Raw genomic sequence first — 12,206 nt, 5'->3', positions numbered from 1 at the left:
CCCCCGGCCCCCCGGCTCGCGCTCGGGGTGGGCCCCGCGGACACCCGGGCTCTGGCATGAGCGGTGACCTCGGGTAGTCACCTCTGTCCCCCACGCCTCTGCTGTCCGGCGGGGAGGAAGCCGCAGGGAGGTGTCGTGGGCGGGGCAACTGGTTTCAAGAGTAACCTGCTGGTCATCCGCCGCCGCCCGCTGCGGAACAAGAAACCAGGCGTGGGTGGGGCGGGGTCGCCGCGAGGGGAGGGGCGCCGGGAGGAGAGGAGGGGCTGCGGGCGGGCGGGGACCCCCGGGCGGCCCTAGTCCACTCGCTCGTCGGTAGCTCTCGGCACGCGTCGGGCGCAACCCGTGGCGGTCCCTGCGCGGGAAGTGTCTGCGGCCAGCGTCCTGTTTAAGGGAATTACCGACCTGCCGGTGAGGCGACTCGGGCTCGCGGACGCGGGGCCATCTGCGGGGAAGCTGTGCATGGAGGGGGCGCGGGCAGAATGCGCAGGGAGGGTGTGCCGGGAGGGCGCGCGGAGGATGTGACGGGAGGGGGGCACAGGGAGGATGTGTGGGGCCCGGGTGTGCCGGGAGGGCGGGCGGGGAAGATGTGTGGGGAGGATTGCGTGGAGGGCGCCGTCCGGATTCTATGTCCACCTGGCGGAGGCGATTCGCGCGTGGCGGAGCTGGGCAGGTCTTCCTCAGTCCAAATTGAGCGGGAAGGGATTCGGGAGCGCTTGGAACGTCCCCTTCTTGTGGGGGGAGGGGGAAATTACGTTTTGGAGAATGAGTGTTACCGTACTTGCAGAGTTCAAACGGACTCAGGTGTGCGCCTTGAGCCAACAGACAACAAAGTGTCACAGCGTAAAATACTGGCGTCGAGGTGTCCGGCAGGTCAAAAGAGAAACTTCAGTTACAGAGTACCTGACACAAATCCGATGTGCACCGGGGAGCGGGTCCATCTGCAACTCTTGTACGCAGCAGGCTGTTCTTAAGACTGGCACCTGGGGCAGCCTCGCCGGCTCCGGGGTCGGGGCGTGACCCGGGGACTCAGGGTCACCGGCCCGCAGCCTCCCTGCCCCCACCGCCCCCCCTCCAGGACTGGCGGTCTTTGGCCCTCCTCGCCAGAAGTCAGCCCTGCCCTGGGCGGCTCCCCGCCCATGGTGAATTGCAGAGAAACCCCGTCTGAAATCCAGGTTAAAACCGGGCCATTTCCTGGAAGGCCTTCGATGCCGGCTCCAGGCGTGGCGACCCTGCGCTCTGCACTCCCCTCGGCTGTTTTCCGTCCTTCTGTCTGCCTCTCCGCCACCTTGCCCTGACTAGCCTGGCCTCACTTTGGCCCATCTTTCCCCACTTATTCTGTTTTCCGGGTAAAAGAGAACTTCGGTTCTATTCGTTGGCTGTGACCTTGACTTTTAAAAGACTTGCAATTCCCCTGAATAGAAAGATCGTCTCCATCTGGGTTTCCCACACTGCCAACCCCTCCCATCCTGTCTGCTTTCACTCTGCCAGGCTCTCAGCACTGGGTTCCACTCTCCCACTTCTCAGCCAGTCTTCCATGATTTTTTTTCCCTTTTCAGAGGCCAAACTGACCTTCTAGTTATCTCTCTACTAGACTCCTTAATTCAGCCAGGTTTATCAGGCATGAATTATATTCTTTTCTAGGACTTTCAGCCCTGGTGGGCACTGAAGTAACACTTTAGTTGAAACAGACAAAGTAGTTTTCCTTTACATTGGCTTTTGTCCAAGTGGACTTTTTCCTTAATCATAAAATTAATACAAGCTCATTGTTAAAAAAAAAAAGAACCAAAACTAACATATAACAGAAAGTGAAACTTCCAGCTTTTCCCACTTCTTAAAAGTAAACCCTGAACATTTCTTTCCCTTCCTCCCATATACACACACACATTCGCTTTTGAAATACGTTCATTTAAAAAAAAATGTTACAGGCTTCCCTGGTGGCCTAGTGGTTGGGAGTCCGCCTGCCGATGCAGGGGACACGGGTTTGTGCCCTGGTCCGGGAGGATCCCACATGCCGCGGTGCGGCTGGGCCCGTGGGCTGTGGCCGCTGAGCCTGCGCGTCCGGAGCCTGTGCTCCGTGGCGGGAGAGGCCACAACAGTGAGAGGCCCACGTACCAAAAAAAAAAAAAAAAAAAAGTTATAAACGTTTTCACACTTAGCTATATGCCAAAGTAACCCACCTATCTGAATTTGGTTTAGTGGGTTAAAACTAAAATAAAACAGAACAACAACGAAAACACCAACTGGAGGGTGTTGTTTTTTTTTTTCCGCGATATGCGGGCCTCTCACTGTTGTGGCCTCTCCCGTTGCGGAGCTCCGGACGCCGCTCCGCGGCATGTGGGATCTTCCCGGACCGGGGCATGAACCTGTGTCCCTTGCATTGGCAGGGGGACTCAACCACTGCGCCACAATGGGAGCCCCTGGAGGGTGTTTTGATTTTGCAAAGTTAGTGTTGCTGAGACAGTCTTAAGTAAGGAAGGGGTGGGGTCAAACCAGATAATGTCATATCTCATGGAAGTAGAACAGGCGACAGAGAAATTGTGTGCGCCGACAGGCCCACATTAAGAGCTAGAGTGCGAATTTCGGTTAGCACTGTGTTCCCTTCAATGGTGGTTGGGAGGAAGGTGAGCGATGGCCTCCTGTGTCTCAGGTGGAAACAAAGAGTAGTTCTCAGTAATTAATGATTTAAAAAAGAACAAATAGTTCAGGGGCAACCAACTGTTCTCAGGCAAGAGAAGTCACCATAGCAAAGACAAGAAGTCAGTCATAAAGACTCCCAGTTCTGTTTCAAAGGTAAAGATCGGCCTGAAGCACATTCTTGAGCTGTTTTGCAGGATCCAAACCCCTTTAAGCGCCCAACCACCAGATTTACCTGGTGCCTAAGGGATGGTGATGCTGACCTTTGGGACCCACAATCAGGTGCCTGGATTTTGTCAATCTAGAGTGACCTTTGCCTCTTTTTAATGCTAAAATATCTGCCCCAAGGGTGGGATTGCTGCCGTGTTTGCACATGCACTATGTGTTGGGGCATGTTGTCCACTGGGCAAGGGCGTCCAGAACTCCTGTCTACACGGAAGGTCACATGTGCCCTTTCATGAGTACGCATGTGCCCTTGGCTTAAAGCATCCCCATCCTGCTGCTGGGGAGACGGTGCTTGGATGGCTAGCTCCCTGTCTCCTTACTTGTTACCAGCAGTAAAGGCTCCTGCTTTAATCAGAAGCACCTGGTGTGTTTATTGGCTCAGCGCCCCAGGCAGTGGGCCCACTGGGTCCCCTAACAGTCAAGGAGCCTGAGACCCCAGAGCCAGGATGAGAGTTCTCTGGGAGGTGGCACCTCCCCGCCGGAATCTAGTGAAACCCTCCTGTTTAGAGAACATGGGGTCCTGGAAGGTGAGAGCAGACACCTTTAGGACACCCGCGGCCCTTGGGACAGTGTTAGAAGGAATGCTTTCTGAGACAGGCTCCAGGTCGGCGTCGTCCTCAGGAGCGGGGTCTCACGTCACTGGTTGGCCAGGCTGTGGGAAAGCCGTCAGCTCTCCTGGAAGCCCTGTCTGTGGACCAGGGCCCACCTGGGACCCTGCTGCCCCCTGAAAGACAGAGTGGAAAGTCCATGCTTCTCTAGTACTGGACTCGGCACCAGGCGCCTAGTTCCTACCAGCGGCCCTGTATCCCCCAGCATTTCTGCCTCAGGTGATGGCTGCAGGCACCTTGTGCAGGAACCCAGTACCTCTGAAGAAACGTCTAACCTCACCCCTTGCTTGGAACATCACACTGTGGCCTTCTTTCCCTGTCCTCCCACTCGACACAGGCATCCCTGGCAGCCTCATCCTGTTACCACCTTCCAGCCCTTTGGATTCGCCTCCTGGATGCGGAAGGTGCCACACTTTCCTGTTCTGATTGCATCTCTACTCACGCTGTGTGCCCCTCAAATCCAATTGCAGGGAGGAAAAGCTTCTATCCTCTTAGATTCAGTTCTTGGGGGACTGTAGATTAAAAAGACAAAAGACAGATTAGCAAGAGAAAAGATTTTTATTTACGTGTGTATGGGAGAGTTTAGAGAAAAATGTGATTTCAGGAGGTAGTTGGAATTTGGGGCTTATATACCATCTTAAAAGGGGGTGGGGAGGTCTTCCCTGGTGGCGCAGTGGTTGAGTCCGCCTGCTGATGCAGGGTATGCAGGTTCCTGCCCCAGTCCGAGAAGATCCCACATGCCGTGGAGTGGCTGGTCCCATGAGCCGTGGCCGCTGAGCCTGCGCCTCCAGAGCCTGTGCAACAGGAGAGGCCACAACAGTGAGAGGCCCGCGTACCCCCCCCAAAAAAAGGGGGGGCGGAGGGGCAGAGAGGCACTTCTGGGAGAGAAAATGGCAGAAGGGGCTGGGGTCAAAAGGGCACTTAGGGAAACACAGAGGACTTCTGAGAGACAAATGGTCCCTTAGGAAAAGAGATGAGATATAAGATAGGACAATATCTATTTGGGTTTTTTTCAGAGGAAAGAGTTTTTTCCTAGGAGGGGTGGTGACATGTTTGGAAGTCTCTAGGTTCAGACAGGCATGGGCTTTTGGGAACTCAAAGTCTTCAGCTCAGAATAGTTGTTATGTGACAGTGGCTTATTCTGGAACCCTTCGTGTGGATCCAATATACAAACCTCTGACTGTCATTCCCTGCTTCCAGGTTTTCCGAGTCCCCCGGTCAGCCCCAGGATGGTGTAACGTTGTCGGTCGTGACACGCGGCTGTCTGGGCACCTGGCCCCTAACCAGCGCCCGAATCCCATCTCCCCGTATGCTGAGCTGGCTGAGCTGTTTCTTCTGCACCCTCCACACGTCTCATGGGGTTTCACGTCTCCTTGTTGTAAATACTGTTAGTCCTGTCCTCTCTCTGCCACATCTTTTCCTGGCTATTCCTAGTCAGGGACCACTAAGAAACAACCCATTCCTCAACGCTGAACTAGTTTGACCTCCGGGCGCTGTTCGCGCCTTTCCCTGGCTCTCCATCAGCCGACCTGCATTGGAGCTCATGGTCACTCATGTTTGCGGCAGTGGACTCCAGCTTCTCAGAGCCCTGGGTCTTTCTCATCTCCCTTCAGATCACACACACCACAGCGGGTGCGGGGTCTAACCTGAATAGGTACACCTTGAGGAGCCAGGGCAGCTACCTGTTGGTGATTTTACACATTGGATGACTAATGTGTGCAATGCTTAGCACTTTCTGCTCTTACAGATAATACTTAATTAGAAAGGCATTAAGTTACTAAAAAGGCGAACTAAAAGTACCGGGCAAGTGCCCGAATCCCCCCTGATGTTGCAGCTCCATCCACAGCCATAGGGGCTGAGGCGGGGCAGACAGACCAACCACATTGAGTCTTTCCTGGTTGGACAGCGCTGCGACGCTAATTCAATGATGGGGTTTGGCAAGCTGGATTTTCTCGACCACGGAGGATACGAAGTGGATGCTCCACAGGTTTCATCCTGGGATGATGTCCAGGCTGGAAGTCCGCTGTATGATGTCAAGCGTGTGTCCTTAGGAAATGCACACACATATTATCTGTTGGAGGAAACAGGTCCAGGTGCATGATAACATTAATTCAGTAAAACAATTGAAAAAGCGGTTGTCAGAAACAGTCCCTAAATTCTCTGAATGACCTCACCTATGAATGGCCTCTCCTAGTTACACTACACAAGGGCAGTGCTGGACAGTGCCCACCCTGGGCCTCTGTGTGCAGAGCAGACGGTGGGGCATCCCCCCATGAGTGTTTGTTTAGGCCTTAAGTTGTGACCTGGAGTTGAACAGACTGCAGTGAACCCTGGGGGACTCCTCCTCTCCGTGTTAAATCCCAGTGGACCAAACTTTGGCCTCGTTGGTAAAGGGACTGCAGCATCCCCTGGGCCTGTTTCCTGATTCCTTTGACGGTTGGAAAAAATAATGCAGCTTGTTGACTGAAAAAGAAAAAAGCACAACCTAACATTTGGGAAGTAAGTTTTATGCAGTGGCCTCACTGAGGACTAGTCCAGCACACAGCCTCTCAGAGAGCTCTGAGGGACTGCTCCAAAGAGGTAAGGGGGGAGCCAGGATATAGAGTGGGTTTTGCTGAAAAACAAACAAACATGTAATTAAAAGATTACTACTAATCAGAAAAGCAGGCATCTCAATGATTTCAGTGCTTTTCTGTGTATGGGAAGATGCAAGAGTCTGGGCTCATGGAAATCATTCCTTTGATGTGCATCTTCACTACCTAGGGCCAGTGTCCTGCTTTTTTCCATCCTGAGTCCCCTTGGGCTGCACCATGGGGGCTGCTGCAGTGGCTGATGGAGATAACATTCCCCGTTTACAGGAACGCCTGGTGCCATTTGTTTGCCTACAAGTTTATGCACTTTTTTTTTTAACTTGAAAATTTCTTCTGAGATTCCACCATCGCCCTGTGCCCCTGCGTGGTTATCACTCCCTTCTTAATCATCACCAGGGTCTCCTTTCACAGCAGTGGGGCCCGCTCCCCTCGCTAGTGGTCTCAGGAATAAGAGGGAGTCTGGGTGAGCAACCAGCCTGCCAGTGAGAGTAGAGTGGCTCTTGGGCTCCCCCTCCTGCTCTAACTGGTCTCAGGGGAAGTAAATTGAGAGGTTCACCTCCTCCCCACCTTTGACCTTTTTCAGTGGGCGGGGTGGGGGGGTGGGGTGGGGTGGGGTGGCCATATCACTGATCCTCCACACCCAGGTCCTTCTGAGAGTGAAATGTGGCTCTGGTGACTATGCCGGGACTCCCAGGCCAACCTGCCTGTGTGCTCACTCCACCTATAAGTGTCTTAAGATATTTAGTGGGGAAATTTCCAGTTAGAACATTGCAAAAGTCTGTGATTTTCTCTGCACAGAGTTGGTTCAGTAAAGGCTTGCTGCCCCCAGGATGAGGCTCAGGCCCAAGGAGGAGTTACTTAGGGGGTGGGGGGTGGGCGGGGTCGCAGCCTGGAGGGGAGCAATCACCTGGCACTGAGAGTACAAGGGGAAGCAGACCCAGAGCAGATTCGGGAAGGAGCCCAGGTCTGAGGCAGCAGAGGGCAAGGCCGAGGCAGGGAAAACGGTTCTCTGGTTCAGGGGCAGGAGAAGCCACCGGCCTAGAGAGCAACACTTTCTCTGCAAGGCCAGACAGGATGTCTTCTCTGTGGCTGAGCTTCCTTTCCTGGGAAATAGGGGTTGGGGACCTCCTGGGGTGCACTGTGCACCTCTGATTCAGCCACTGCCCCGTGGGAAGGCGCCTCCAACTCTTCTTTCTGAGCTCCCCACCCACTACCCCCAGAGGAAGAGCCAGCAGCCAGGAGGGGACAGATTGCAGGAGGAGGTGACCCCAAGCCCTACTTCATCTCTCAGTGGACAAGGGAGAGCCGATAATGAGGGCTGTGGGCTGGCTTTGCCGGAAGGCATGTCTGCACTTACTGCAGACAGTGAGGTGGATCCCAGAGGGATAGCGGCTGCTGACTGCAGGGTGGAGGTGCCGAGGGTTGCATTTCCTGAAAGCCAGACTTCTCCAGAAGCTGGGCTGTCTGCATCAGTCTGTCTGATGGATGCTGTAAAGGCAAATTATGACCTAAGATTCTGATCACCAAGTACAATTCTACTTTGTTTTCCCCACACCGCCAAGCAATTCTCCACACCAGCCCCTACACCAGGGGGTCCTACAATCCAACTCAATTCTGACACTGTCTACCTGGGGACAGTGTCAGACCCCAAAGGCTAAGGGCTCAGTCCCATAAGACTGCCCGCCTTCCCCCTCCCACTGCCCCCCATCACAAGTCCAGGTTATCACCTGTGCTTCTGACCCACTGGCTATAGAGAGGAGGTTCCCATAACCCCCTTCCTTGGGTTCAATCAATTTGCAGTTGACTCACAGGCTGACACTTCCTCAGAAGTGTCCTGTAAATGCTAAGGGAGCATGAAGGCTAGGTGAAGAGAGACGAGGCAGCACTGCAGGAAAATCTGTGCTCCAGACCCAGCTATGACAATATGCTTTGGTTTTCAGAATTTGCCAAAAATGGTCAGTATCTAAGTGTAACAGCGGCCATCAATCCTTTTTTCCAAAAAGAGGGCTTCGGGTTTTAGCTTTGTGAGGCTGGTTTTCTGGTAAGTGGCTGGTGAGGTAGCAGGTTGAGAACCTGAGCTGGGGATGGGGGAGCTAGCTCCACCGTAGACCACTCACTGAGTTCACCCAGTAGGTGCTCGGGCTCAGCTCTGCAGGCGCTGGTGTCGGGTCAGTGCTCTGGTGGCCGAGCCCCAGTAAGAACTGCGGTTGTGTCTCATGGTTTTCCCTTCCTCTGGTTCTGGAGTGGGACCAGGGCAGGGGTTGATCCCTACCTGCCCCAGGTCTTTCCCTTCCCTTCATGGCAGGGCGTCAAGAGCTGGTGCCTTTGCCGGGCCCCTCTCTGCCCCCTGAGCTGTCTTTGAGGCCTGCTGGAGGAGAGTTAAAATTCTAGAAACGTGAGGCGCCCAGGTGTGTGTGGTCTGTTGGGTCAAGGCAGTCTTGTCTGAGGGACCGGGAAGTGAAGAAGGGTTTTCCACCAGAGTAGGAGACGCCAACCCAGGCTTGCTTTGGGCACATTTCCACCAGCTCCTCTCTGCAATTAGCAACCCTCCAGGTCTTGTATATGTACGTGTATGTGATGTAAATTTGTCGAGTTCCTCTTGATGGCACTGACCTTCCACAGGTTAGCCGTAGCCTTGCTGACGGTTCAAGTGACCTTGGTTCCTATTGGGGGGATCCACTAGTGTTCAACTAATTAAACGAGGAGCCGATTGGACTGAGGTGTCTCTAATGCCGAGGCAGCCTGTGTCAGCACACTGAAATCTAAGCTGTAAATGCCTCCAGGGTACAAAATCAAAATGCTATGAACAACCCATCACACAGGCCCCCTGGGCCTCATGCTGCAGCTGTCAGTCACATCCTTGCTTTGCTTCTACCTTCTCTCCTGCCGCTCCCCTACTCCCTTGTCAACCACTGACTCCAATCGAAGTGCGCTCAAATAAGCTCCTAAAATGTTGACTATTACTTCTAATAGACTCTGCTGTTTTCTCCTAGGGTCCTGCCTCAGCTGAGGGATGGCCTCCCCAGGGGCTGAAACAAAGAAACCTGGAAATCACAAGTAAGGTTCTGACCTGCATGCTGCTGGGCTCGGGCTCTCTGTGATGACTTTGAGCCACACAGGTTTCTAAGAGCTGACACACGTGGACACCTTGGTTCTCATGTCAGAGCCTGAAGCCTGGAGGACTGACCACTCACTGAGCATACAGCTGAGCTGGCTGAAGACCCAGGGCTGCTGCTTGTAGGCTTGGGATGTTTGTTTCCGAAGGACGTCTGGGCACTTGCTTGGGGTGCCCAGACCTGTGTCCAGTGGGGTTTCTTTACATCTGGACACTCTTCTGAGTCACAGTCCCTGCTTCTTTCCCAGCTCTCTCTTGGTTTTGACCTTTCAATACTCTCCTTATTTCTTTGCAGTTTTTCATTATTCCACTATGTGATTCACATGGCCACTCTTTTATGTATATTTGTGCATTGTTGGTGTTGATGAAAAAAAATTACTCAGTAGTTGATCTAAGAAAGAAATGGAAAATTTTATTTGAGCCAATCTGAGGATTATAACCCAGGAGACAGTTTTTCAGAAAGCTCTGAGCATTGCTTCACCCATAAGAGGTCAAAGCACGGTTATATAAGTTTTTGAGACAAAGGGTAATAATACCAAATGATGTGTTACTGACAGTTTACACAATCCAGGTCTACATGTACAGAGTAGTGGGCATGGGTCATCATGGCCCCTCACAAGATTAAGAAGGAAGATTGTCTCTTAAGGAGTTGTGACCCTTGATGAGATTAAAAAGGAATGCTGTCTCCTAAGGAGGTCTGGCTAGTACAGATGCACAACCCACGCTAAAGGGAAGGGAGGAGATCCAAATGGACAAAGGAAATGTTATGTTTAAATTTTTCTCGTTTTAAATTTTAAAATATGAACTTTTTCATCAATTTCCCCCTTCTGATCATTAATCTTGTGATAGAAAGCCTTAGGTGATCAAATATTTGTACCTTTGATGCCAGGGTGGTTGCTTACCTGCCCTGGGTCCATCGTGTCCCTTGATGTCCAGACCTAATAGCCCGCTCCTTTCTTTCCTTTTAAGGGGTTATATTAGTAAGATGTCTGGCAAGGACTGTCAGTTCCAAGTTGTCCAGTAGAAGTTATGCCAATTTAACCTTGCATGTACCTTGTGCTTGTTGATTAATTTATAGTGAGCAATAGATGTGATCAAAATTGACAGTAAAATTAATGTCATTAGTAAGGGTTTAAGCGAAGATCCTCCTAAACCAAAGCATTTTCCTAGTATTTTTACTAAATTTGGAAGATGATCATTGAGAACAGAAATTTGATACTTCATATGTCATAAGACGAGTTAGCAAATATCTCGGCCAAATGGTCGTACCTCTGGAAAACTGATAGAAACCCAGAGCCCTCACATTAAAGGCAGATTGGCAGGGGTTGTTTTCAAGGATACCTGCAGGTGAACTTAAGCCCAAGGGAAAGCAACTATGCATCTGCCTAACGAACCCAGGGAAAGCCAAGGCCATAAGCTTTTCTGTAGGTCTACTGAGTCCTGTTAAGAGCTACCCAATATTTACCATCTAGTGAAAAGGAGTATTTATGGCCAAGTTCAGAACAGGTGTCATTAAATTGACCAGGTAGGATGGTCTCACTTAGTGATATTGGTGATAATGTTAGCTTGAATGGTGCTGATAGTGTTGGTCTTAGTGGAAGTCTAAGAAGGCCTGATATGGTCCCTTCCAAGGTGGCTGTAAAGAGTCCTTTATCTGATATCTTTTCCCATATGTATAATCCCCTGGTTGCAGGTCATGGCACATGTGATCTTCGTCTGAAGATAGATGACGGAGATAAGTTTCAGAAACAAACTCTACAGTAATGTAACATAGCAACAAGGAATCATCTGAGAAGTGAGTCTGAGGCAGTAAATACAGACCTCAGTTAACAATTATCAGGTAATTAATTTTATTACCTGATAAAGCTACTGGGAACCCAGGAGTTCCCAGTTTCTGGAAAGATCAGGTAGAAAGAAAAGATAAATGTCTCAAGTCCACTTACAAGGGAGTAATTTACCCAAATTGCTGTCAGTCATAATTAGCTTGAGGGGAAGAGTTTCCTTATATCTGGAAAACAGATTAAAAAACCATCAACCAGGGAATTAATTCCCTGGTGGTCCAGTGGTTAGGACTCTGTGCTTTCACTGCAGGGGGCACGGGTTCAGTCCCTAATTGGGGAACTAAGATCCTACAAGCTGCACAGCGTGGCAAAAAAAGACAACAAAACAAAACCCAGAAAACAAAACCACCAACCAGGGATTGAACCCAGATCCCCACAGTGAAAGCACCTAGTCCTAACCACTGGACCACCAGGGAATTCCCCCAAAGTCCTTTCTATGAGTCTTTTTGAAGATGAAGCAGTCTATAAATGACAAAAGACTTAAAAAAGCAAGGTTAAAGATCTGATTACAATGCAGTTGTCAAAGAAACTTGGTTATTGCTGTGTCATACAACATTTTAAGACAAGAACTAGAATTATGACTATAAACATTTACCAGGACATACCAGATTCTTGGGAGCTCCATATAATTTCTAGAATATGTATATTAATAATATTTACCCATACAATGTAACCTAAGAAGGTTTATCACCACTCATTTGACTCCCATGTAATTTAACATACCAAATAAGCCTAATTAGTTTAATATTCCTCTCTCTGAGATGCTTCAGGGGTCCTCTCTGAAGAACCCCAAAGTTAGCTAGAGGTCAAAAGAACTTCAGGGAGAATTTGATGTTTGGGAGTTTGTCAAAATATCAAAAAAGGTTTAAAACACTTGGTCAAATAGGATATAGGTCACTGAGGAACAATACTTAATTCACTTAAACAAAGTGACAATAAAATATTTCACAAGCAAACACAGCTCACTCAGAAGGCTCACTTAAAAGACAAAGAGAGCTTCCCTGGTGGCGCAGTGGTTGAGAGTCCGCCTGCCGATGCAGGGGACGTAGGGGACGCGGGTTCGTGCCCCGATCCGGGAGGATCCCACATGCCGCGGAGCGGCTGGACCCGTGAGCCATGGCCGCTGAGCCTGCGCGTCCGGAGCCTGTGCTCCGCAACTGGAGAGGCCACAACAGTGAGAGGCCCGTGTACC

General features: G+C 50.9%; 1 protein-coding gene across 1 annotated transcript in view; it reads left to right on the top strand.

The window, feature by feature from the left end:
• Positions 1-352: 352 nt before the first annotated feature.
• UPP1 (uridine phosphorylase 1) overlaps positions 353-12,206 on the top strand; it is a 38,942-nt gene continuing 27,088 nt past the window's right edge. The window contains exons 1-2 of the mRNA XM_007449833.1: positions 353-408; positions 9,052-9,115. Of these exons, the coding sequence (XP_007449895.1) occupies positions 9,072-9,115 (44 nt within the window). The 5' untranslated portion in view covers positions 353-408; positions 9,052-9,071. The remainder of the gene's footprint in view (positions 409-9,051; positions 9,116-12,206) is intronic.

Source organism: Lipotes vexillifer, unplaced genomic scaffold, assembly GCF_000442215.2.
Source record: "Lipotes vexillifer unplaced genomic scaffold, Lipotes_vexillifer_v1.1 scaffold1344, whole genome shotgun sequence".
Taxonomy (NCBI): Eukaryota; Metazoa; Chordata; class Mammalia; order Artiodactyla; family Lipotidae; genus Lipotes; species Lipotes vexillifer.
Note: the sequence above shows the minus strand (reverse complement) of the source record. Positions and strands in the feature narration are given on the sequence as shown.